The following is a 27,951-nucleotide window of genomic DNA, read 5'->3' on the forward strand; positions in this document are numbered from 1 at the left end:
TCCATCACCAACTCCCAGAGTTCACTCAAACTCCTGTCCATTGAGTTGGTGATGCCATCCAGCCATCTCATTCTCTGTCGTCCCCTTCTTCTTCTGCCCCCAATCCCTCCCAGCATCAGAGTCTTTTCCAGTGGGTCATCTGGCCGAAGAATTGATGCTTTTGAACTGCGGTGCTGGAGAAGATTCTTGAGAGTCCCTTGGACTGCAAGGAGATCCAACCAGTCCATTCTAAAGGAGATCAATCCAGGGTGTTCATTGGAAGGATTGATGCTAAAGCTTAAACTCCAATACTTTGGCCACCTCATGTGAAGACTTGACTCACTGGAAAAGACTCTGATGCTAGGAAGGATTGGGGGTGGGAGGAGATGGGGATGACAGAGAATGAGATGGCTGGATGACATCACCAACTCGATGGACTTGAGTTTGAGTGAACTCCAGGACTTGGTGATGGACAGGGAGGCCTGGCGTGCTGTGATTCATGGGGTCGCAAAGAGTCGGACACGACTGAGCGACTGAACTGAACTGAACTGAACTGATCTCTTCGCATGAGGTGGCCAAAGTATTGGCGTTTCAGCTTTAGCATTAGTCCTTCCAATGAACGCCCAGGATTGATCTCCTTTAGAATGGACTGGTTGGATCTCCTTGCAGTCCAAGGGACTCTCAAGAGTCTTCTCCAACACCACAGTTCAAAAGCATCAATTCTTTGGCGATCAACTTTCTTCACAGTCCAACTCTCACATCCATACATGACCACGGGAAAAACCATAGCCTTGACTAGACAGACCTTGGTTGGCAAAGTAATGTCTCTGCTTTTTAGTATGCTATCTAGGTTTTTAATATATGTTAAAAGTAGGAAAACAGTGGCTAAATTTGGTGAGACTTAAATTGCACTCCTTTCTATTATTCCTTCCAAGTATAAGTTAATATGGCTAATACATATTTACAAGTAAAAAATTTGGATTATATAATTGAAAAAAACAGGTATTAATAGAGGATTCATATTTTAGCAAATAGTAGAACCACCTGGAAAGCTTGTTAAACATGCAGGTTTTGGGTTCTAGTCCAGTGATTCTGATTCAGTAGGTATGGGGTAATGCTAAGGAATCAGCATTTTTAAACAGCTGCATGCAAATCCGATGCAGGTATCTTTTGGATTATATCCTGAAAAGGGGATATGTATGTTTTATGAATATCTGATCTTCATTTCTATTGAGGACAGAACAAGGATGCCTTATTAGGTAATTGTGTACTAGGACCACAAGTATGTGCTATATTCACCCTTCAAATCACAGGTCGCTGCTCTTTGAGGGCACTTTTTAAATGTCTGATTTCTCATCTTAAAGTCTATAGCCAAGACTAGGGATAAGATCTGTGGGATAGGAACTTATGTTAATAACAGAAAAGAGAGTTAGTTTATAATTATAGGCATCAGCTTACTTGGAAAATTGTCACGGACTCACTGGAAAAGAGTCTGATGCTGGGAGGGATTGGGGGTGGGAGGAGACGGGGACGACAGAGAATGAAATGGCTGGATGGCATCACTGACTCGATGGACATGAGTTTGAGTGAACTCCGGGAGTTGGTGATGGACAGGGAGGCCTGGTGTGCTGTGATTCATGGGGTCGCAGAGAGTCGGACACGACTGAGCGACTGAACTGAACTGAACTGAAGGTTAATAACTTTTTTTTTAATTAAAATATTAGCACAGTCTTGTTGAAAATACAGAAAGGGACAAAAAAGAAAATAAAACATTGGTAATTCTACCAGTAGAAATACTGCTGTTACATTTTATTGCACTAATTTCAGTCTTTAACAGCTACTTTTACAAAATGGGTTGGGTGTGGTCCTGTTTGAACATAGGGGTCTGAATTAATGGAATAGAATGTGTCATATTCTGCTCTTCCCTTCACTGTTTTTCTTCTGAATTGTCATTTATTTTTTAAAAATAATTTTAAATTTATTTCAATGTGTTTTCAGATGACAAAGAAATGTTCTCAACTTTTAACTTTAGAGAAACAGCTAGAAGAAAAAATAGTTGCTTATTCCTCCATTGCTGCAAAAAATGCAGAACTGGAACAGGAACTTATGGTAAAAATTACCTTTTTTTGCTACAAATTTACTGTGTGTTTAATGAACTTAATTTGTAACAGCATGTTTGTTTTAGTATAATTATTCTAAAATACACTATGTAAGAAAGTATACATTTTATCAAATTCTTTCCGTTTTTAGTTCTGTATTTTTAAGTTAATATGGAAAGTTGTTATCTAAAGTTTCTTATTTTTATTTTAGTAGAATTGAAAGAACTGGTAGTAGATCTTTGATGTTTCACAAATTTTTTAATAGTTTTATCTTATCATTTTGATAGTTTTTAAAATAATGATTTTGTCTTTTTTTTATAACTATTGAAATATTCTTAAAGCTTGACATTGACTATTGTGATTCTTTAAAGAATAGAGTATAATAAATTTTATACTTTATGAATATACTTTTTTTCTATCGACAGAGGAACCTTGCGGGCTACAGTCCATGGGGTCGCAAGAGTCAGACACGAGTGAGTGACTTTCACGTCACTTCACTAGTTCGTAATTATATTCTTTTAAAGTGTTTTTGTATTTCTAGGAAAAGAATGAAAAGATTAGGAGCCTGGAAACCAATATAAATACAGAGCATGAGAAAATTTGTTTAGCTTTTGAAAAGGCAAAGAAAATTCATCTTGACCAGCATAAAGAAATGGAAAAGCAGATTGAAAGAGTAAGTTAATTATGTTTTTATAAGTAAATGTAATATATATTTAGAATATGAATACTGAAAATCTTAAACATTACTAACTTAGCTTTTATTATTTAAATTTATTAGGAAATAAGACATAGAAAAGTTAGTAGTAAGTACTATAATTAGAATCCCATTACCTCTAGATCATTTTACAATGCTTTGTCCTTTAGTACTCCTGCCAGTTGTTTCAGTCATTATTTTTTGACATTATCAAACTAGAGTGATTCTTTAACTCTTTTTCCACTAGAGATATCATTTGCCTGAAGATTGGTTGAGTAGAAACTCTCTTGATCTTGGGTTAAAAGTGAAGAGCAAAAGCAAAAGTAAAGGAGGAATTGTGAGACCAGAAGCACAAGACTAAATAAAAGAGAGTTTGGATGGGTTTAATAGCAGAATGTATTAATATTTAACACAGACAAATATAAGCTTATAATATAGAGCAATAGAAATTAGTCTGACCAACAGAGAAAGTAAGTTTAGGAAAAAAACGAATACAGCCTTAGAGACCTGTTGAATAATATCAGAAGGTCTAACATTTATGTCACCAGAATACCAAAGAGGAGAATGAGACTGATAAAAAAAATATTTGAAGGAATAATGATTAAAATTTTGCCAACTTGTGAAGGAAATAAATTTATAAATTCAACAAACTTAAAGAGGATTTTCATTGTTCAGTTGCTCAGTCATATCCAACTCTTTACGACCCCATGGATTGCAGCACGCCAGGCTTCCCTGTCCTTCTCTAGCTCCTGGTGTTTGCTCAAACTCACATCCATTGAGTTGATGATGCCATCCAACCAACTCCAACTCTTTACGACCCCATGGATTGCAGCACGCCAGGCTTCCCTGTCCTTCTCTAGCTCCTGGTGTTTGCTCAAACTCACATCCATTGAGTTGATGATGCCATCCAACCAACTCATCCTGTGTCGTCCCCTTTTCCTCCTGCTCTCAAGCTTTCCCAGCATCAGGGTCTTTTCCAGTGAGTCAGCTCTTTGCATCAGGTGGCCAGAGTATTGGAGCTTCAGCTTCAGTCTTTCCAATGAATATTCAGGATTGGTTTCCTTTAGGATTGACTGGTTTGATCTCCTTGCTGTCCAAGGGACTCTCTAGAGTATTCTCCAGAACCACAGTTCATCATCAGTTCTTCAGTGCCCAATCTTCTTTATGTTATGGTCCATCTCACATCCATACATGGTGACTATAAAAACCATAGCTTTGAGTATATAGACCTTTGTTGGCAAAGTGATGTCTCTGCTTTTTAATATGCTGTCCAGGTTTGTCATAGGTTTTCTTCCAGGGAGCAAGCATCTTTTAATTTCGTGGCTGCAGTCACTGTCTGCAGTGATTTTGGAGCCCAAGAACATAAAAGTCTGTTACTGTTTTCACTTTTTCCCCATCTATTTACCATGAAGTTATGGGACCGGAAGCAAAGAAAATAACTTCAAGATACTCAAAATGATTGCTGAAAATCTTGAAAGCAGCCAGAGATAAATAACACATTGCATATAGAGAAACAAAGATTAAAATTATTGCAAACTTCTCATCAAAAATAAAAAATTGTAAAGGTTAGAAGACTGAAGAACGTATTTTTTTGACTGCTCAGAGAAAAATTGTTAACCTAGAATTTTATGTCTAGCAATAATATGTTTTAGAAGATCAAACCAGTCAATCCTAAAGGCAGTCAACCCTTAATATTCATTGGTAGGATTGATGCTGAAGCTCCAATACTTGGGCTATCTGACTTGAAGAGCTGACTCCTTGGAAAAGACTCTGATTCTGGGAAAGATTGAAGGCAAAAGGAGAAATGGGTGGCAGAGAATCAGATGGTTAGATAGCATCACTAACTCAATGGACATGAATTTGAGCAAACTCTGGGAGATAATGGAGGATGGAGAAGCCTAGCTTGCTGCAATCCACGGCATCGCAAAGAGTTGGATACAATTTAGCAACTGAGAAACAACAATCCTGATGAGTTTGTGAGGTAGCATTTTACTGTAATTTTGATTTGCATTTCCATGGCGTGCTGTGATTCATGGGGTCACAAAGAGTCGGACACGACTGAGCGACTAAACTGAACTGAACTGAATGATCAGTGATATTGAGAATCTTTTCATGTCTTTGTTACCCAGTCATATATCTTTAGAGAAATGTGTATTCAGTTCCTATGCCCATTTTTTAAATTGGGTTTTTTTTATCCTGTTACTGAGTTTTAGGACTTCTCTGTATATTCTTGATATTGATCCCTTATCAGGTATATGATTTGCAAATATCTCCCATTCTGTCGGTTTCCTTTTTACTCTGTTGAAAGTCCTTGGATACACAGAATATTAGAATTTTCAAATTAGAATTCTAATTTGTCTATTTTTTCTTTTGTTGCCCGCATCTTTGGTGTCATATTTAAGAAATTTTTACTAAATCCAATGTCATGAAACTTTTGTTACAAGATTTCTTCCAAGACTTCTTTTTATTAATGTCTGACATTTATGTCTTTTGTCCATTTTGAGTTAATATTTATGTATGGTGGTAGGTAAGGGTCTAACTTCATTCTTTTGCATGTGGATATCCAGTTTTATCTGCACTGTTTGTTGGAAGAACTGTCCTTTTCCCCCACTGAATGATCTTGGCTCCCTTATCAAAATCATTTGACCATATGTATGAGTATTTATTTTTGGGCTCTTGATTCTATTCCATGGGTGTATATATTTGTCTTATGCCAATTCACACTGGTTTTGTTACTGTAGCTTTGTAATATTTATAGGTTCGAAGTCAGTAAGTGAGGATACTCCAGTTTTGTTCATTTTCAAGATTGTTTTAGCTGTTCAGGGTCCCTTGAGATTTCATAAGAATTTTAAGATGGTTTTTCTGTTTCAGCAAAAAAGGTCTTTTGGATTTTAAAAGAGATTATATTGCCTTGGGTAATACTGACATTTTAACAGTATTAAATCTTCTAATCTGTGAACATGGAATATGTTTTCTTTGGGGCTTCCCTGGTGGCTCAGGTGGTTAAGAATCTGCCTGCAATGTGGGAGACTCAGGTTCAATCCCTGGGGTGGGAAGATCCCATGAAGAAGGGAATAGCAACCCACTCCAATATGTCTTGCCTGGGAAATCCCATGGACAGAGGAGCCTGGTGGGCTATAGTCCATGGGGTCACAAAGAGTCAGACACGACCAAGCATCTAACACTTTGACTTATGTTTTCTTTAATTCCTTTCATCAGTGTTTTGTAATTTTCATTGTACAACTCTTTTACCTCCTTGGTTAATTCCTCAGTATTTTTTCCTTTTTGATACTACTATAACAGAAATTGTTTTTGTAATTTTCTTTTCAGATTGTTCATTGTTCATGTATAGAAATGAAGCTGATTTCTGTGTGTTAAATTATATCCTCTGCTTTACTGATTTCATTTATCAGTTCTAGTGGATTTATTGTGTGAAATCTTTTAAGTTTTGTTTTTTTACAGTATATATAAGGTTATATCATCTGCCAGAAGTTTTACTTCTTCCTTTCCAATTTGTATGCCTTTTTTTTTTTCTTGCTCAGTTCCTGTGGCTGGAACTTCCAGGACTGTGTTAAATAGAAATGGTGAGAGGGGCATCCCTTTCTTGTTCCTGAGCATAGAAAAAAAGCTTTCAGTCTTTCGTTGTTGACTATGTTAGCTGTAGGTTTTTCATCTAAGGGTTTTATTTTGTGAGAGTAGTTTCCTTCTGTTCCTAATTTGTTAAGTGTTTTTATCATGAGAGGTTACTGAATTTTGTCCTTCCTTCTGGGACTTCTGTGATGTGCACCTTGGTCTGCTTGACAGTGTTCAACAGGTCCCTTATGTTCTGTTCACTTCAGTCTTTTTTCTTTCTGTTCCTCTAATTTATGATATGTTATTTATTTTCATTTGAGTGTTTTCCATTTCACAGTTCTTTGGTTTTAATAATAACTTTTAGCTAACTTGTTGCTGCTCTGTTTTTATAGTGTATATGTATGCATGTGATATATATCACATATGAATGATTTCTATACATTTTATATAATATGCACAAATATTTATATAAACATATCAGTTTATTCATATTTTGTTTTCACAAAACTTTTGGATGTTTGATAACTGCAGTCTGTTAGTGGTGAAGTTGTAAAGACAAACATTTCTAATGAAAGTATTAATTTTGATACCCTTTGTAAAGAAATACCTAATGAAGTTAGAAATATGCATATCCTACAACCAGGAAGTCCACTTCTAGGTGGTATGTTCTAAAGAAACTCTATTACATGTACATAAAGAGATACATACAAAAATTGTTACTGTAATATGATCATTGTAGTGAAAAAGAATACTAACTATTCCCAAGTAGAAGAGTGAACAAGCTGTAGTTTGTTGTTATAATGGAATACTCTATTATTTGAACTCGAGCCGTATATGGATACATGGATAAATATTTAAAACAATATTATGCCTCCTGCATTGACAGGTGGGTTCTTTACCACTGAGCCACCAGGGAAGCCCCAAAAGAATATTAAGTGAAATAAACTAGTTGCTGAAACTTGAAACTAGTGTTGATATTGTCTATGTGAATTTTCAGAACAGAAAATTACATTACGTTCATGGGTCTAATATGTAGTTAAAAGCATAGAAAACATGCATGAAGCTGAAACACACTATAGAATGATACAAAACAATTTCAGTATAGTATTGGTGAGGGAGGAAAAGAATAAGACCTGGATTTGTGATTTTATTTCTTCTCTAAAAGGAGGGAAACTAAAGGAACTTTGGCAAAATACAATCATCTATGTAATTTCAGTAATAATATAACATGTGAGTATTATATTTTGTGTGTACATTTGACTTTTGAACAATGTGAAAGTTACGGGTGCCAACTCTTGCACAGTTGAAAATCCATGTATAACTTTATAGTCAGCCCTTTTATCCATGGTTCCTATCTGTGGATTCAAACAACCTCTGGTGGTATAGTACTGTAGTACAGATTTAATGAAAAGAATCCATGTATAAGTGGACTCAGGCAGTTTAAACCCGCTTTGTTCAAGAATGGACTGTATTTAAAATGTTTTAGATTTTTAAAAAAGTTAACATGAAAATTAATAAACCCTGTTTCTGTTTTTAGCTTGAATCTCAACTAGAGAAAAAAGAACAACAATTTAAAGAACAAGAAAAGACTATGTCTATATTGCAGCAAGATATAGTATGTAAACAACATCATCTTGAATCACTAGACAGACTCTTGACAGAAAGCAAAGGGGTAAAATCATCTTTATAAAAGTGCTCTTTAAAAGATTAATATTTTAAGTTTATGTATTTTTAACATTCCTTTAATTCAAATCAGTTTTTTAACAACTTGTTACTATGCTAAAATATTTATATACTTACTTATTTTTTGCTACCAATCTGTATGTTTTTAGGAGATGGAAAAGGAAAATATGAAGAAAGATGAAGCTTTGAAAGCATTACAGAACCAAGTATCTGAAGAAACGATCAAGGCTAGTATGCTAATACTTAAAAAAAATTTTTTTTCTTTTAATTTTTTTTATTAATAGAGACATTCCTGTGGCTTTTTAGTGTACTCTGTAAATTGTAAAAATCATTTACTTAAAAATGAATATAGTAGTAAAAATTTTACGTAAATCAATGAACTTAGTTTCTTTAGTATATTTTTTCATTGAGAATTATGATCTTAATTATTTGATAATTATAGTTTAACTATCATATTATCTGTAAGATTATCACAAGCTAGTTTATAGATTATCTCACCTCCTTTCTTTTTGCCTTAAGACTTTTTTTTTACCAAAAACTGTGGTTTTTTTTTTAATTGTAGGTATTTACTAACATTGCCAGTAAAAATATTAACAAAGGAAGTGAAGAGAGATGAAACTACAAGCAGTAGAATTTTGCTTCTTTTTTGCTAGTTCTGCTATATGATTAAATAGGGGATAAATCCAGAATTTCTGAGTAAAATACAGTTTTGTTGCTATTAACAGTATATATATATCCTTATGGTTAAAGGCATGGGCTTTGGGGCTAAACTGACTTGGGTTTCATTTCTGGCTTCAGTCTGCTTACTAACTGACTGTAACCTTGGCTTGGTTATTTAAACTCTCTGAACTTTAACTTCTTCATCTTTGAAATAGGAATAACAATGCACTAGAAGAGGGTGGATTTGAGGATTAATTAAAATGAGGATATAAAATGCTTAGCACACACTAAGTTACTCAGAGTTTGCTAAGTAATTACTATATATCCAGTGTTTTCTCCTCATTATTATTATTTCTTTTTGGCTGTACTGTGCAGCTAATGGGATCTTAGTTCCCCCAGCAGAGATCAAACCCTGGCTCTTGGCAATGAAAGCACAGAGTCCCACCCACAGGACTTCCAGGGAATTCCCTTAACCCCTTATTTAAAGTTTACTGCCAGATCTCACCATTTTCAGGGCACAATTTTTCCTTTATAATTAATAAGCAGTATGTGGGATGATTCTTGGAGGCCATGTTGAAAGCTGTGTTCCTCAACAAGCTTATAGTTAATAGTTTTTAAAATCCAGTGATGAATCTTGCCCACATGAGTTTTTGTGTGGCTAATTTTTATCAGATGTGATATTCTGACAGATTTTTTTTTCCTCTGTGTAGAATTTGATACAAGTACCAATGCTCGTTCTCATACTTAAGAAAGAAAACTTGTAAATAGTTATACCTTCATAAAACAATTTAAAAATTATTTTTAGGGCAGCAGTTTGTTAACAAAGATAATTATTCAGAATTACAAACTTTTAAGCTGTTATATTCACAAGCTATAGGGACAGGCTGTGGCAACTGTGTGTCTTTCAAGATCCTCCTTTTAGAAGTAAGAGTTGTAAGGATAATTTCATGATGTAGAATATCATCTGCAAGAGAGAGCAGTTTTCTATTTTTTCTTATTTTGCTGAAATTTGTTTTACACTTTCATGACTACTTACTAAAAGGCTATTAGCATTGAGGGGGAGAAAAATCACTCCTGAGAAACTCAGAATTACAATAATGAAAAGAAGGAATCAGACAAGAATGAATCTCATTAACAGATAGGGGACATGGAGTAAATAGCAAATTCTGAAAGAAATTTATGGAATTTGAGTTGCTCTTTGCTTATTTGCTGTTTAAGGTTACGGTAGCATGAAGCATTTGCAGCTTTATGAAAACTTGAACCAAGTTACATGGCTGCCTTTCTAAAAATGTTTTAACAGATTGAAAGGAAAAATAGCACTCTACTTCTTAATTATTTTTTTTTCCTAGCTGACAAAAACATTTCATTTTCTTAGTGACTTCAGAATATTCACACCATAGTATTTTTAGTACAGTATACCAGTTTGTACTCACTTTATTATTTTTCTTGATCAAGGGAATTTAAGGAATAGGTTTAAATACTGCTTACCTTTTTAGAAAATGTTTTAGGATGTCTTGCCTACAGGTCCTTGACAGTTGGCTCCAGTCTATTTTGTCAGTCTCATCTCTCCAATACTCATCTCTTACAAATTCATGCTTTTGGTACCCTAAGCTCCTGCCAGCTTCTTACTACTCCTTTTCACAGTGCCTTGTCTCTGAATGTACTTCACTCTTCCTAAATGCCCTTCCTCACTTGTTCATGGCTGTTTATTCTTCAGGACTCCAGTCTCTGGCTTCCTGGTTTGCAGTAATAATTAGTTTTCTAAATAAATCTCTTCTTTAATAGTGCTTTATGTCTTAAGTTGGACTATATATTCATTGGTTAAAGTAGTGAGGTGACATTGGGAGAAAACTGTAAAATATTGAGCATATCATAAGCATTCATTAGTATTAGTTGATTTTTCTTTTTTCCTTTTTGCTGCTTAGGTCAGACAACTAGATTCAGCATTGGAAATTTGTAAGGAAGAACTTGCCTTGCATTTGAACCAATTGGAAGGAAATAAAGAAAAGTTTGAAAAACAGCTAAAGAAGAAATCTGAGGAGGTAAATAAATTAACATTTCATCACGTGTAGCTTCCCAGGTGGCAATGGTAAAGAATCCGGCGATACAGGAGACAAAGGAGACCTGGGTTCAGTCCCTGGGTCGGGAAGATTCCCTGGAGCAGGAAATGGCAATCCACCCCAGCATTCTTGCCTGGAAAATTCCACGGACAGAGGAACCTGGTGGGCTACAGTCATTGGGGTTGCAAAGAGAAGAGTCAGACATGACTGAATGACTGAGCATATACATATATAGCTAGGTTTTAGAAAATATTATTTGATTCATAGTCCATCCATTCTGTTAGTAACAGGTGATGTTATAAAGATATTTTACAAATCAGTGGATATTCCCCAATCACATACTAGCTGAATAATTAAATGGCCCCAGAGCATATTGATAGAAAGCCAGCTCAGAAAACTACATTTTGATTATCCAGAACACAAAGCCTCTGAGTTTTGCCTCTGGCAAATATTCTTTTACAGATTTTGAAATAAATACATTTATGATTAAAATAGTAGTGACTTTGGGGTGCCAAATTATTTTGAAAATATTTTAATTTTGTATTAAATGCTTTAAAAAGTGATAAAGTATGTGTTCATAGGGAATTAGATTGTCAACATGATAGAAGAAAATAAACACAAAATAGGTGAGAATAAGTTGAAACTTTCTTCATAAGACATTTATTCAGTAAAATAAATCCTTTTATTAATAAATACCTTTATTCAAATTGTTGAACTTAAGTTTTGTGAAATTGGCATTGTGTCAGTAACCTTCCTGGGTTATATTTTATTTTTTAGTAATAATTTGCTTTTAAATTAAAGTGGAAGTTAAAGGGTAGTAGAGTGATATGCCAATATAAATTTGAAAGATATAGGTTCATTTTTGAGAATTAATATTTGGATTTCAACTAAATACTTTCAGTACTTCAGTTCAGTTCAGTTCAGTTGCTCGGTTGTGTCCGACTCTTTCTGACCCCATGAATTGCAGCACGACAGACCTCCCTGTCCATCACCAACCCCCGGAGTTCACCCAAACCCATGTCCATCGAGTTGCTGAGGCCATCCAGCCATCTCATTTTCTGTCGTCCCCTTCTTCTCCTGCCCCCAATCCCTCCCAGCATCAGAGTCTTTTCCAATGAGTCAGCTCTTTGCATCAAGTGGCCAAAGTATTGGAGTTTCAGCTTCAACATTAGTCCTTCCAATGAACACCCAGGACTGATCTCCTTTAGGATGGACTGGTTGGATCTCCTTGCAGTGCAAGGGACTCTCAAGAGTCTTCTCCAACACCGCAGTTCAAAAGCATCAATTCTTCGGTGCTCAGCTTTCTTTATAGTCCAACTCTCACATCCATACTTGATCACTGGAAAAACCATATCCTTGACTAGGCGGACCTTTGTTTTCAAAGTAATGTCTCTACTTTTTAATATGCTATCTAGGTTGGTCATAACTTTCCTTCCAAGGAGTAAGCATCTTTTAATTTCATGGCTGCAGTCATCATCTGCAGTGATTTTGGAACCCAGAAAAATAAAGTCAGCTACTGTTTCCACTGTTGCCCATCTGTTTCCCATGAAGTGATGGGACCAGATGCCATGATCTTAGTTTTCTGAATGTTGAGCTTCAAGTCAACTTTTTCACTCTCCTCTTTCACTTTCATCAAGAGGCTCTTTAGTTCTTTTTCACTTTCTGCCATAAGGGTGGTATCATCTGAATATCTGAGGTTATTACTATTTCTCCAGGCAGTTTTGATTCCAGCTTGTGCTTCTTCCAGCGCAGCGTTTCTCATGATGTACTCTGCATATAAGTTAAGTAAACCAGGGTGACAGTATATAGCCTTGACATACTCCTTTTCCTATTTGGAACCAGTCTGTTGTTCCATGTCCAGTTCTAACTGTTGCTTCCTGACCTTCATACAGGTTTCTCAAGAGGCAGGTCAGGTGGTCTGGTATTCCCATCTCTTTCAGAATTTTCCAGTTTATTGTGATCCACACAGTCAAAGGCTTTGGCATAGTCAATAAAGCAGAAATAGATGTTTTTCTAGAACTCTCTTGCTTTTTCCATGATCCAGCGGATGTTGGCAATTTGATCTTGGGTGCCTCTGCCTTTTCTAAAACCAGCTTGAACATTTGGAAGTTTACAGTTCCCGTATTGCTGAAGCCTGGCTTGGAGAATTTTGAGCATTACTTTACTAGTGTTTGAGATGAGTGCAATTGTGCGGTAGTTTGAGCATTCTTTGGCATTGCCTTTCTTTGGGATTGGAGTGAAAACTAACCTTTTCCAGTCCTGTGGCCACTGCTGAGTTTTCCAAATTTGCTGGCATATTGAGTGCAGCACTTTCACAGCATCATCTTTCAGGATTTGAAATAGCTCAACTGAAATTCCGTCACGTACACTAGCTTTGTTCGTAGTGATGCTTTCTAAGGCCCACTTGACTTCACATTCCAGGATGTCTGGCTATAGGTGAGTGATCATACCATCGTGATTATCTTGGTCATGAAGATCTTTCTGTATAGTTCTTCTGTGTATTCTAGCCACCTCTTCTTAATATCTTCTGCTTCTGTTAGGTCCATACCATTTCTGTCCTTTATCGAGCCCATCTTTGCATGAAATGTTCCCTTGTTATCTCTCATTTTCTTGAAGAGATCTCTTGTCTTTCCTATTCTGTTGTTTTCCTATATTTCTTTGCATTGATCTCTGAGGAAGGCTTTCTTATCTCTCCTTGCTGTTCTTTGGAACTCTGCATCAGATGCTTATATCTTTCCTTTTCTCCTTTGCTTTTCACTTCTCTTCTTTTCACAGCTATTTGTAAGGCCTCCTCAGACAGCCATTTTGCTTTTTTGCATTTCTTTTTCTTGGGGATGGTCTTGATTCCTGTCTCCTGTACAATGTCACGATCCTCCATCCATAGTTCTTCAGGTACTCTTCTATCAGATCTAGTTCCTTAAATCTATTTCTCACTTCCACTGTATAGTCATAAGGGATATGATTTAGGTCCTACCTGAATGGTGTAGTGGTTTTCTCCACTTTCTTCAATTTAAGTCTGAATTTGGCAATAAGGAGTTCATGATCCAAGCCACAGTCAGCTCCCAGTCTTGTTTTTGCTGACTATTTAGAGCTTCTCCATCTTTGGCTGCAAAGAATATAATCAGTTTGATATCGGTGTCGACCATCTGGTGATGTCCATGTGTAGAGTCTTCTCTTGTGTTGTTGGAAGAGGGTGTTTGCTATGACCAGTGTGTTCTCTTGGCAGAACTCTATTGGCCTTTGCCCTGCTTAATTCTGTACTCCAAGGCCTGTTACTCCAGGTGTTTCTTGACTTCCTACTTTTGCATTCCAGTCCCCTATAATGAAAAGGACACCTTTTTTGGGTGTTAGTTCTAGAAGGTCTTCATAGAGCTGTTCAACTTCAAACTTCAGCTTTTTCAGTGTTACTTGACAGGGCATAGACTTGGATTACCATGATATTGAATGGTTTGCCTTGGAAACGAACAGAGATCATTCTGTCGTTTTTGAGATTGCATCTAAGTACTGCATTTTGGAATCTTTTGTTGACTATGATGGGTACTCCCTTTCTTCTAAGGGATTCCTGCCCACCGTAGTAGATATAATGGTCATCTGAGTTAAATTCACCCATTCCAGTCCATCTTAGTTCACTGATTGCTAGAATGTCGACGTTCACTCTTGTCACCTCCTGTTTGACCACTTCCAATTTGCCTTGATGTTCCAGGTTCCTATGCCATATTGCTCTTTACAGCATCGAACCCTGCTTCCATCACCAGTACCATTCACAACTGGGTGTTGTTTTTGCTTTGACTCCATCCCTTCATTCTTTCTGGAGTTATTTCTCCACTGATCTCCAGTAGTATATTGGGCACCTACTGACTTGGGGAGTTCATCTTTCAGTGTTCAATCTTTTTGCCTTTTCATACTGTTCATGGGGTTCTCAAGACAAGAATACTGAAGTGTTTTGCCATTCCCTTCTCCAGTGGACCACATTCTGTCAGACCTCTCCACCATGACCCACCCGTCTTGGGTGGCCCCACACGGCTTGACTTAGTTTCACTGAGTTAGACAAGTCTGTGGTCCGTGCGATCAGATTGGCTAGTTGTCTTTGATTGTAGTTTCAGGCTGTATGCCCTCTGATCCCCTCTCTGTTGCCTGTTAGATCTGAAGTTCTCCAATTTTAGTAAAGAGTCATCATATAATGAAGTAGTCTGAAATTTAAGAGCTTCTTTTTATAAACAAAGAATATTTGACTCAAGGCTTTCATGCTGCTGTTGAGTGTTTGATTGCCAGATATTTAGAAAAAAGAACCACATCAGAATTCTTCTCCACTATTTCTTAGGAGGTTAAAACTGCTTTCTTCTGGATTGGTATTTATTAGAAAGATTGTTTGCCTCAAAGGAATGGGTTTATTTTCCTTCATTTAAAAAGGTATTACATAGGCAACAATAAGAAATCTGTTAAAGAAGATTTACCTACAGTTCACTCTGATACTAATACTTTTCAGTTTTCTATTTGCCTGAGTGTTTTTCATGTTAATGAAATGGGGTTCTTTTTTTTTCCCACCTTATTTTGTAAAATTTTATATTTGGTATTGTCCTTTAAAATAAGACTTCAAATGGTTGCATCTTTCAAAATCTGATTTATATGTCATTTAGTTAAACTTTCCCCTTACTTTAGGGAACAGGTGACAAATATTATAAAATACATATGAAGTTATGCTGTATTATTTATACAATATTAAAATGATTTCTTTTGGCACTTTGTAGGATTTAGATTATTGGACAAAGGGCCTTTCCCCCCCCTTTTTAGTAGGTTCTTCCGGATAACTCTATTAAAGGTATCAGATGTTAATGATACTTTTTTGCTTTAAAGCAATTTTGGGGACCAGCATATTAAAGTCCTAAATTAGTTTCTTAGATGGTTATTCCTTTATGTGTTTTTTGGAGCAAGAATATTCAAGAGTGCTTTGCTGGAGTATTATTTTACAAACAGTGGCAATGATAGCAACAATAATGTACTAAATAGCACCTAACATTTATGCAGTGTTTTCATGGCTATGGCTTATTATCAGTAGGGATAAAAGATAACATCAGATGCAGTGTGAAGAAATCTGTGGCTTCCTATGTCCTCTTCCTCGTTCTGAGAGAAGTCACATAGAATATGCTTCTTTCTATAGAAGTGAAATGCAGTAACATGTATGCAGTATGTCTGCCCAAGGAAGCCTGCTTATGAATCATTTTATTAGGGAGCTGGTCACATAAGAACAACCATAGGTATCAAAATTCCAAGTTCCCAGATGGAAAGCATGATTTGGTATCCTAGCCAGGGAAAACAATCTTATCACTTAGGAAATGTTTCAAAAGCCACATACATTCTCAGACATCAGCCAGAAATCAACCCTATTAATAGGTTGATGAAGAAGCAATTGCAGTTTCAGACTGTGAATTTTAAATCATTATAACTCGGCTCAAACACATCTTTAATCAAACTAGAAACCATTATAATCAACACGTTTTTGCCAACAAGAAATAAATTTGTTTATTCCTATAGCATAAAAATCTGCTTCAGGATTCTGAAAACTCTAAGAAAGCATTTCCTGCCTCTTATTGGTTATGGAAGTATTTTCCCTGCAAGAAGTTGTTGAGATGCTTGAAGTGGTAGTCGATTGATGAGAGATTAGGTGAATATGGCAGCTGAGGCAAAAGTTCATATCCCAGTTCATTGGGCGTTATCTTGCAAAAGAATTGGGCCCATTCTGTTGACCAGTGCCCGGTGTAGCTGTTGCAGTTTTTGGTGCATCTCATCGATTTGATGAGCATACTTCTCAGATGTAATAGTTTTGCCACGATTCATAAAGCTGTATTGAATCAAAGGGCAACAGACCACCAAACAGTGATCATGACCTTTTTTGATGCATGTTTGGCTTTGGGATATGTTTTGTCTTTTTCTTGGTCCAGTCACTGAACTGGTCATTGCCAGTTGTGGTATAAAGTCTGCTTTTGGTCACATGTCATGATTCATTCAAGAAATGGTTCATTGTTGTGCAGAATAAAAGAAGATGACACTGCAAAACGCCAGTTTTTTAAAATTTTTGGTCAGCTCATGAGGCACCAGTTATAGAGATTTTTCACCTTTCCAGTGTGCTTCAAATGGCAAGTGACTGTAGAATGGTCGATGAGTTCTTGGACAGCTTTACGTGTAGTTGTAAGAGGTTTAGCTTTAGTGATCCTCTCAATTAGTCTTTGTCAACTTCTGATGGCCAGCCACCGCATTCCTCATCTTCAAATCTCGTCTCCTTTGCAGAACTTCTTGAAACATCACTGCACTGTATGTTCATTAGCAAAATGCATTTTGATGTTGTGAGTTGTCTCTGCTGCTTTATGACCCATTTTGAACTCAAATAAGAAAATTGCTCAAATTTACTTTTTTGTCTAACATCATTTCTAGTCTAAAATAAATATAAAATGCATGGCAACTAATAAGTTAGCAAAAATCATAAACCAAGAAATGTGCATTAAAATGGTGTATAACATAACCACGTTTATTTAAGAATGTATTCCAATATCAAACAGCAAAGTTCAACAATGCAAAACTACTATTACTTTTGCACCAACCCAATAACATGTCTTCATCAGAAACATGAGCCCTTCCACATAATAAATTATAGCAAGGAATACAATTGTCCCATATGACAAATGAGGATAGTTATCTAATAAGGTAGACACCATTGACATTTTATTTCTTTTTATTTGAAATTAAAATGAGAAATTTGTATATTTTTTAGGTATATTGTTTACAGAAAGAGCTAAAGATTAAAAATCACAGTCTTCAAGAAACTGCTGAGCAAAATGTTATTCTGCAGCATACTCTTCAACAACAGCAGCAAATGTTGCAACAAGAGACAATTAGAAATGGAGAGCTAGAAGACATTCAAACTAAACTTGAAAAACAGGTATATTTTATTGGTCAAAATGGAGTTGTGTTATAGAAAGTTTTTAAATTGATAATAGAATTATTTTGTTAGTTATATGAATTGCTGTTTAAACCTCACAGATAGCATATTGAGTTATTACTCCAAAGAAGGAGTCCTGGGACATTTTATAGTAGAAGCTAATCTTCTATCATTCATTCCCAAGTTCATCTGAATTATTCTGACAGATATTTTACATTTTTTATTTGTTTTTCTCTTATCAAACTTAACAGAAGAGTATAAATTAAAAAAATATAGTTCTCTGTAATCTCACTACACCTCACCTTTTTGTCCTTTGTATGACTTTTAACCTATATATTCTAAACTTATCCTCAGCCTCTCCAGTAGCACTAAGAAATTTCCTCTCTGTATATTCAAAGAGATAAGGCAGGTATTCTATATTTTCTTCTTTAGAGACATCTGTCCTGTGGCTCTCCATCCTTTTTGCTCAAGTCTAGATCTACTGTTTGCTATACCTTTCATCCTGAAGCATTTCTTCATCTCATCAGTGTTTGTTTTCTACTTTATAAATTCCTTGTTGTTGACTCTAGTATTTATAAGATTTGTAATTTTTGTTCTTTCTGAAATTGATTTTATTTCTGTAATTGTCTTATGGTTTTCTTCTGATTTTTTTTCCTTAAGTCTATCAGTTCGTTTGTGTTTTTGGTTTGATGACTATTTCTTTGTGCTATTTAAGAGATTTTTTTTTCTTTTCTGATTTCTTTGAGGGTCTAAAGAAGTTTATGTCTAAAAATTCCTTCAGAACTTGGGATAAATTTTCTAGTATATATTTTTTCTACTTTTTACTCATGTTCCACTATGTACAGGTTTTGTGTTGGATTTATTCCGATTTTTACTTATTTTTTCTGCAAATCAGTGTGCCATTTAATCAAGCACAGAGTGGGTAGAATTTTCCATGGTTCCCTCCCCTTTTTACCTGGTTAGTATTTTAATTTTATACTTGAAACTTGAGTTGGGAGGTGTGGTTATTAATGACTTATAGTCTGTACTGAGTTCTTCAGTGAGAGGTTTTTAAAGAGTAGGGAGGATATTAAAGTCATTAGCGAGATACTAATTTTTGAGATTACAATCATGTAAATATTCATTGAAAACAAAGTGGCTAAGGTTAACTAGGGAGATAATATAGAATGAGGGGTGAGATGATTGACTCAACAGAGCTCTGAAGGATGCAGTCATGGAAGCCAAAGTATTTCATGAAATGAGAGATAATTGGTGTCATGGGCTATTGCAATCAGTGTCAAGTTCATTTCAGTTCAGTTGCTCAGTCGTGTCCGACTCTCCGCGACCCCATGAATCACAGCACGCCAGGCCTCCCTGTCCATCACCAACCCCTGGAATTCACTCAAACTCATGTCCATCGAGTCGGTGATGCCATCCAGCCATCTCATTCTCTGTCGTCCCCTTCTCCTCCCACCCCCAATCCTCCCCAGCATCAGACTCTTTTCCAGTGAGTCAGCTTGTCGCATGAGGTGGCCAAAGGATTGGAGTTTCAGCTTTAGCATCAGTCCTTCCAACGAACACCCAGGATTGATCTCCTTTAGAATGGACTGGTTGGATCTCCTTGCGGTACAAGGGACTCTCAAGAGTCTTCTCCAACACCACAGTTCAAAAGCATCAATTCTTCAGCGATCAGCTTTCTTCACAGTCCAACTCTCACACCCATACATGACCACTGGAAAAACCATAGCCTTGACTAGACGGACCTTGGTTGTCAAAAGTAATGTCTCTGCTTTTTAATATGCTATCTAGGTTGGTCATAACTTTCCTTCCAAGGAGTAAGCGTCTTTTAATTTCATGGCTGCAATCAGCATCTGCAGTGATTTTGGAGCCCCCCAAAATAAAAGTCTGTCACTGTTTCCACTGTTTCCCCATCTATTTCCCATGAAGTGATGGGACCAGATGCCATGATCTTTGTTTTCTGAATGTTGAGCTTCAAGCCAACCTTTTCACTCTCCTCTTTCACTTTCAGTGTCAAGTAGTGTCAGGTAAATTGAGGGTTGAGTAATGTCCATTGGAATTAGCTGCATGGAAGCCTTTGATATAGTGTAGTTTCTATAGAGGAGCCAGATTTCTATGGGTTGGGGAATGAATGAGAAGAAAGAAAAATACTACAAAAAGCATAGAAAGAAATCTAAGAAGTTGAGCTACAGAGAGAAGAAAAGAAGTGGTAGTTGGAGGTGGTATGGAGGAAAGGTTTTTATGATGGGAAGGTCTTAGACATGTGTAAATGCTAATATAAAGAAACCAGAAGAAAGATATTGAAGATACAACAGAGAGCAGAGATGGTCAATAGTTTGAATTTCCTGAGAAAGTGGACAGGAATTGAATCCAGAACACCTGTGAAGCAGTTTGACTTATATAGGGGGAAGAATACTTCCTTCAGTGTAGTGAAACAAAAGGAAAAATGAATAGGAGCAAATGCAAGTGGCAGCGTTTGAGGGCAGATGGGAATTAGGAATCCTTCACTGTGTGAGCCAATTTGTGAAGAAGGAGAGGAGCATAGTTTGACAAGAGAATAAAGAACATTTCACATGAGGATAATGAAAAGAGGAACATTTATCATTATTTTGTCCAGTTATTTTAAGTCCTATATTAGTGTTATGATGTGGTCACTTCTATAAATATGCATAATATATAAATGAAATATCTTTTTTATTAAAAATTAAGTTTTGCTCTCATATTTCCAAAACACAATTTTTTGGTCTTTGAATGATAAGCTAGGATACAAATTACATAAATATTTTTCTTCTGAGGAATATTGGGCTGTGTTTGAATTTAAAATATTTACTAAAAATTGCTTTCCAAGGTATCAAAACTGGAACAAGAGCTTCACAAACAAAGGGAAAGTTCAGCTGAAAAGTTGAGGAAAATGGAGGAGAAATGTGAAGCAGCTACATATGAAGCAGATTTGAAAAGGCAAAAAATTATTGAGCTTACTGGTACTGCCAGGTAAAACGAACATGTTAGTTTTTGTCTTTCTCTTTTATCGTCAGTCATATTTGAATTTCAAAATAAGATAATGTTCAGTGAAGCATTTGCTTGAGAAATTAATTTCTCCGTGGTCTGTATTCCTATAGCATTCCTATACCTCCCTTTTATCCTTGATTATGCCTTATTTTTTTATTATAGTTTAATATCCTTTACCCTCCTACTATATTGTAAGTTCCTTAAGGCCAAGATAATATGTGATTTATTTTAAGGGTCCTCCCACAACAATTAGCATGGTTCCTTGTACCTCATATCCTAATCCTAATGGGGACGCTAGAGAAAAACCTGAAGGTTAAAACAGAACCACAGGGCTTTATCTGAAGCCTTTGAGGTGAAATGTATCTGAGTTGAGTTTTTCAGATTTCAGAGGGAAAGTGAGGTATCAGTATACATATTATGTGTGCTAAGTCTCTTCAGTGTGTCTGACTGTTTGTGACCCCATGGACTGTAGGCCACCAGGCTCCTCTGTCCATGTGATTCTCCAGGCAAGAAGACTGGATTGGGTTGCTATTTCCTTCTGCAGGGGATCTTTCTGATCAGCTATTGAACCTACAGCTCTTATGTCTCCTGCATTGGCAGGCAGGTTCTTTATCACTAACTCAGAAACTGTTGTATTAAATCGAATTGTGAATAATGTTAAAAGTGGCAGGGAAAGATGATAGAAAATTTTCACGGATTCTAATTGTTTATAGATTCTAATTGTTTATAGGGAGGAAATAACTTAATAAAAGAAAGTTGACTTCTATTGATTGAACATTAAAATCACCTGAGGAGCTTTAAAAAGTACTGATGCTTAGGTCCCACCTCTAAAGATCCTGATTTAATATGGCTGCACTGGGCTAAGACATCAAAAAATAAAAAAGGGAATTAAGAGCTGAAAGCTATACCTAGCTTCCCCAGACTGCTTCTGTTTTGTCGACAAGAGTTGACATATTTTACTCTTAATTAGCCCACCATTCTACCAACAGGAGTAAGAGTTAACTTACACATTTGAACCACAACATCCTCAGACTCCCTCTCCCCATCTGACAAAATTAAAGATAGGACCTTTGTGCTTTGAGTAGCAACTTGCTTCCCAGGTGTCCTCAACTCTCTCAAGGGGGTCACGAAGATATCCTGAGTTTAAGACCACAGTTCTTCAAACTTTTCTTCCATAAATAGTTATCTATCCACTAATGCAGCCTTACCACCACTGTGTACCTTAATTCCACAAAGAGTATTCAGCCTTATAACTTTACTTTTGCTTGTTTCAGACACCACAATAAACAACAGATTGGCATTAGAATTACCCTCATCTCTCATACTAAGTCCCCAAAACCTCATGTGTTTTCTTTCCTTTTCTCACCCTATCTGAACTTCTGACAGATTTTCACGTCATCCTCTGAAATTTACAGTCCACCTGAGAGACATCCGTTATATTCTCTATCTCTTCTTTTCTCTTGCTGTAACAGAAGTGTGACTCTCCACTGAGGGTATTGCTTCTTCCCCTGCAGCCCTCTAAAGTAAAAACTTTCCCCCATATTTCTTGTACCAAAGAATTGAGATGTGGAATAGTATAACATAACCATGAACCTCTTGTTGTCATATTCTTCACTGTTGCTGACACCAGCAGACCACCTGACTTACTAAAGCTGAATCCAAACTAGTTCTGTCTTTATTCTTGGGGATTTCAATATACATCTGTCTAGCTGATCCTCATCCACTCACTCAAACGGTTTGCAGTAGATTTTATAATTTCCGATACCTCTGTTATTTCAACATAATCTGAATACTGTTCATCTACATGTATGTTATTACCTCATTCCCTTTAATAACCCAAATTCAACAATTCTTTGATGTAACTAGGACCTCTGATCCTTCAAATCTACCACTTTCTCATTCTCCAATGCCCTTTCTCCTCTCTTTTTCTGGCTTAAATTCTGCTCATTAAAATCACTGATTGGCATATGGCTGTTCCTTTACCTGTCTCTTACTTTGTGGTACTCAGAACTAAAAATCCAACTCAGAATAATTCATGCTTGCATCTTTACAGAGGCTGGAGAAAAATATAACTACAGTGACCAGTCTTACTTTAAATCCATAATTTCAAAACCTTAAGCATTTTCTTAATACCGTCTGGCAGTCACAATATTACTCACTCTTGTAAGGGGAACTCTCTTACACCTTTGCGTTTTCTTTAATAACTCCAACAACCTCTCTCCAATCATTCCTCTCACTTATGATCTTGCTTTTGTTTCACTAAGAAAATTGAAATAATTGCTGCTTTGTTTTCTTACACCCATCCTTTGATTTCTAGACAAAAACTTTTCATAATTATAGCTGAAAGAGGCATTCAGTTCCTATAAGTTCTAATTACTAGTAGGAAACTTGTGAACTAAATGAATAAATTTCACAAGAAAGATACATTCTAGTTCCAAGACCTTCTCTTCAGGAAGCAGGATTTTTCTCTATTCCAACTATTGGCTTCTTTCATTTCTGAAACTATAATTTATAAAACTGTTTTTCTCTCCCCAGAGCTATTAGTGTTAAAATATATCTGTTATTCAGCACTTTGGATCTGTTTTAAAGTTAAAATATCTCTAGATAGAAAACTAATTCATTGAGTACCTTCTGTGTGCCAGGCAATGTACTAAGTAAACACATCATTTAGTTGTGTTTAGTGGTCTGTAATTGGTGCAGAATTACAGTCTGTTAATTATTTGTTTTATTTCTGTTTGTTTGTTTCTAATTAGGCAAGTAAAACTCGAGATGGATCAGTACAGAGAAGAGCTATCTAAAATGGAAAAAGAAATGATGCACCTAAAACGAGATGGAGAAAATAAAGCAATGCATCTCTCTCAGTTAGACATGATTTTAGAACAGACAAAGACAGAACTAGATAAGAAAACAAATGCTGGTAAGCAACAGGGTAGCTCAGCTTAGCTGCCTACAATTGTATATTTAAAGTAATGGAATAAAGTGAGAATCTGAGATGAGGGAAAAGGATAATCATTGTGGTATCCTATCTCTTACTCTGATGAATAAAATTGGGTATTCTTAGTTATTATTTACAAAGTTCTGAGTAACAAGTAACATATATAATTATAAAATTATTCTCTGCTTTTAACAGTGAAGGATTTAGAAAAGTTACAGCACCACACTGAAACTGAGCTAACAGAAGCCTTGCAGAAACGGGAAGCACTAGAGACTGAACTGCAAAATGCTCATGGAGAATTAAAGAGTACTCTAAGACAACTCCAGGAATTGAGAGATGTTCTGCAGAAGGCTCAATTATCATTAGAGGAAAAATATACTACAATAAAGGATCTCACAGCTGAACTTAGGTGAGTTAAATTCTAAGAAAGGGTATCACAATAACAGGTATTTCTCTTTATTACCTTTAATCCTTGGGTCATAATATAGACTTTGTTGTTGAATTCTGGATGTCCAAACTTCTCAACTGCCTTTAGCTCACTGTGGTTCATTCTAGACATTATGTCCAATGCTCCATCTCACCATACCCCATCTCACTAATTCAGCTATTGCTGTTGGCTAATACTTGCATCCTTGGTCTTTAGACCATTTTACTTTGGCCCTCTTCTATATCCCATGGTGGTAAAAAATGATTGGGCCAGCATGCAGCAGTGGTTAATAGCAAAGTAATATTAACATGTGCCATGGCTATGCCAAGTACTTCATATATGATCTCATTTCTTTACAACAAACAAATATAAGTTCCACATTATCATCTTTTTACACATGGGAAAACTGAGAAAATTAAGTAAAATGCCAAAAGTCAGATAGTGAAACACAAGTCTAAGTCTAAAATCATGGTTCTTAGATTAGCAGCAATAGCATAAAGTACTATTCCAGTACACATCTGTGGTGAGTACGGGTGGAGAGCCAGACTGGAGCCCAATTGTGGGAAATAAATTCTGAATAGGAAAATAGATCAGGGTGTGAAATGTGTACTGAAAGAACAGGATAGAGAACAGCAAGGTGATCCAGAAACTTAGATGTTATATCCTTTGATTCAGTGCAGCACCCCTTCCCTTTTCTACTCAAAAACTCATTCTTAGTAAGTTTCATGTAGCTTTAAATATCAGTACAATGGGCCAGAGACTTCTAAACACATTTCTGTAGTAATGACCTCATCTCCAAACTCCAGACTCCTATCTAATGACTTACTTGCTATCTCCACTTAAGTATTTTAAAGAGGCATCTTAAACTTGACTAAAACAATTCATTTTTTAAATTCATAACCCTGTACTTCCTCCAACTCATTATTATGCATTGGCTTAAATCAGAAACCTATATATAAGATTACTTTTATCTCTTTCCCTCCCCTTTTTCATCCAGTCTATTAGCAAGTTGCCTGCAAAGTCACTTCAGTTATGTCTGACTCTTTGCAACCCCATGGATTATAGCCCACCAGGCTTCTCTATCCATGGAATTTCCCAGCAAGAATACTGGAGTGAGTTGCCAGATCCTCCTCCCAGGGATCTTCCCTACCCAGGGATCAAACCCACATCTCTTATATCTCCTGCATTGGCAGTCAGGTTCTTTACCACTAGTACCACCTAGGAAGCCCAATTAGCAAATTATGTCAACTTTATTTCCAAAATATATTCTGAAATCTGTTGATTTCTTGGCCTTTTTTCTGCTACTTAGCCCAGGCCATCATCATCTCCCACCTGGTCTGTTGCTGAGGCTTCCTAACTGGTCTGCCAGCTTAAATTCTTGACCTTCCTCACAATTCTTTCTCCACAGAATGGATTTAAGTTTATGATTTAAAATGTAAGTCAGATCATACTGCTTTCCTCCTTGAACTTTCTCATGACTTCCCAAAAGATTCAGAGTAATACCCAAGCTCCTTCAGAAATATAAATCAAAACCACGATGAGATACCACTTCTCACCCACTAAGGTGGCTGTAATAAAAACCAAACAAAACACCCAAATAGAAAATAACAGATGAGAAATTTTAAAAGTTCCAGCCACTGTGGAAAACAGTTTGGCAGTTCATCAGTGAGTTAAACATAGTATTAACCTTGTAACTCAGTAATTCCACTGTTAGGTTTAAGTACCCAAAAGACTTGAAAAGAGGTATTCAAACAAAAATTGTGCTCAAATGTTTGTAGCACCTCTATTCCCAGTAGCCAACAAGTGGAAACGACCCAGATGGATACTGATAGCTGTGAATGGATAATCCAGTGTGGTATATCCATACAAATCAGCCATGAAAAGGAATAGAGTACTGACACATGCTGCAACATGGAAAACCTTACAAATATGCTAAATGAAAGAAACCACATACATGTTGCATAATTCCATTTATATGAAATATCCAGAATTGGCAAATCCACAGAGATAGAAAGCAGATTAATTGTTGTCTGGGACTGGGGGAAGGGAGAATGGAAGAAAATTGCCAATAGGTATGGGGTTTCTATTCAGAGTGATGAACAAGTACTGGAAATAGTGATGATGGTTACACAACAATGTGAATGTATTCAGTGTAACTGCACTGTACATTTTAAAGTAATTAAAATGGTAAATTTTATGTGTATTTCACCACAGTTGGAAAAAAAAAAACCCAAGCTCCTTTTCCCTAGAATACAAAGCCCCACATAACAAAGTTTCTGCCTACTTCTCTGGCCTCATTCTATATTGTTTTCCTGCTGCTGACCTTTTTATTCTACTTAAAGCTTACGAAGTTTTTTCCCACCTTAGGACTTTTGCCATAGCTGTTTCTTTGGCCTGAAATAGCCTGAAATAATTGTTGTGTGGCCAGTTTCTTCATAACCTTCACCTTACCTCATAGGGCCCTCCTTCCCTGACCACTTATTCTAAAATAGTCTCCCAGTCACTGTCTCATCATTGTATTTAATTCTCTGACATGTACTTTATATTTTTCTTGTTGAATTATTATTTATAGTCCATCTCTTCTGGAGCTAGTAGAATGTAAACTCCATGTGATGAAGGACAAATATCCTGTTGACTATTAAATCCATAGTCATAGAACCTTGACATTTAGGAAACATCCAGTAAATATTTACTAAATAAGGGAAACAAAATCTTAAAATTCTAGCTAGTAGCTGAATTTTAGAAGCACAGCTATTCTTATAGACAGCAATTAGAGTTATCTTTAGAATTCATTTTATATTACTTTTAGAATATTAGTCTTATATTAACTCTTCAGGCTTTTTAGGGGAACAGTAAACAGCTCATTAAATAAGTTCAGAACCTGCTTTTTAAATTCAGTTCCTTGATTATATTGTTTCATATTTAAGACTAGAAAATCACATGACGATTCAAGATCAACATTTTCATCCTTTGTCATATCAGAACTTAGAGTTCAGAATTAAAATTCTCTGATCACAAGCTTCAAAGTGATATAAATCTTGAAGTTATGTCATTTTAAATTTCTTTATAATATAAAGTTATTCTTAAATTAGTGTTTTAGGAGGGCTAGAATTTTTTTTAAAACATTTAAAAATATTTCTATAGTAGATTTCACTACTTCACTAAATATAAGGTGTCATTTGGAGTAAAATTCCTGTAAGAAAAACTGGTCATTTACTAAACTGTGGATATCAGGGACATCAGCCATGAGATAAATGCCTCGTTCAATTATAGTGAACTCATAGCTGTTATATATAAAAAACTTTCAAACACTCCTTTGATCTATAGATTAAAATATAGATATATTTTAAAAATTCTTATACTGATTGAAGCCTATTTCTTGGAAGTGCTTTTAGCATTTAGCTTAAATATTTAGTCTGCAGAAGTGGAATTTAAGTTAACTTGTGCCTTTTTAGAACACGATATTAAAGTAGTTGTATTGATATCAGTCGTTTTCTTTATGTATTATTCCTTTAATTTGAGGTCTCTCAATCTGAAATAATTGAATGTATCCTGTCAGTTAACTTAAAGGAAGGGTAGCCCAATTGATTTGATTTTTTTAAAACTATAATATTCCTACTTACTTGCTTAGGTCTTTTTCGCTTTGATAAATTGCAGGGAATGCAAGATGGAGATTGAAGACAAAAAGCAAGAACTTCTTGAAATGGATCAGGCACTTAAGGAGAGAAATTGGGAGCTAAAGCAAAGAGCAGCTCAAGTTGGTTTTCTTAACCATATTTTAATGAAATTTTCTGTTAAAATACAATCACTTGAGGTTTCAGAAGTCCCCTCATTTTGGTAAAATAGTAGTTTTTATAGCTATTTCTTTTTTCTGTGCACATAGTATTTTTTAAATTAGAAA

At 35.8% G+C, this 27,951-nt stretch overlaps 1 protein-coding gene across 7 annotated transcripts in view; it reads left to right on the forward strand.

Annotated features, from left to right (window-relative positions):
• The window catches only part of CCDC18 (coiled-coil domain containing 18), a 118,018-nt gene that overhangs the window by 48,427 nt on the left and 41,640 nt on the right, over positions 1-27,951 (forward strand). For all 7 annotated transcript variants that reach the window (XM_055403941.2, XM_055403939.2, XM_055403945.2 and 4 more), the window contains 10 exons: positions 1,978-2,088; positions 2,620-2,751; positions 7,883-8,017; positions 8,178-8,255; positions 10,614-10,730; positions 17,515-17,682; positions 20,528-20,670; positions 23,442-23,605; positions 23,819-24,032; positions 27,708-27,807. In XM_055403941.2, the coding sequence (XP_055259916.2) occupies positions 1,978-2,088; positions 2,620-2,751; positions 7,883-8,017; positions 8,178-8,255; positions 10,614-10,730; positions 17,515-17,682; positions 20,528-20,670; positions 23,442-23,605; positions 23,819-24,032; positions 27,708-27,807 (1,362 nt within the window). The remainder of the gene's footprint in view (positions 1-1,977; positions 2,089-2,619; positions 2,752-7,882; positions 8,018-8,177; positions 8,256-10,613; positions 10,731-17,514; positions 17,683-20,527; positions 20,671-23,441; positions 23,606-23,818; positions 24,033-27,707; positions 27,808-27,951) is intronic.

This window comes from Moschus berezovskii, chromosome 4 (genome assembly GCF_049115385.1).
Source record: "Moschus berezovskii isolate FMDL1 chromosome 4, NW_MosBer_1.0, whole genome shotgun sequence".
In the NCBI taxonomy this organism is placed as follows: Eukaryota; Metazoa; Chordata; class Mammalia; order Artiodactyla; family Moschidae; genus Moschus; species Moschus berezovskii.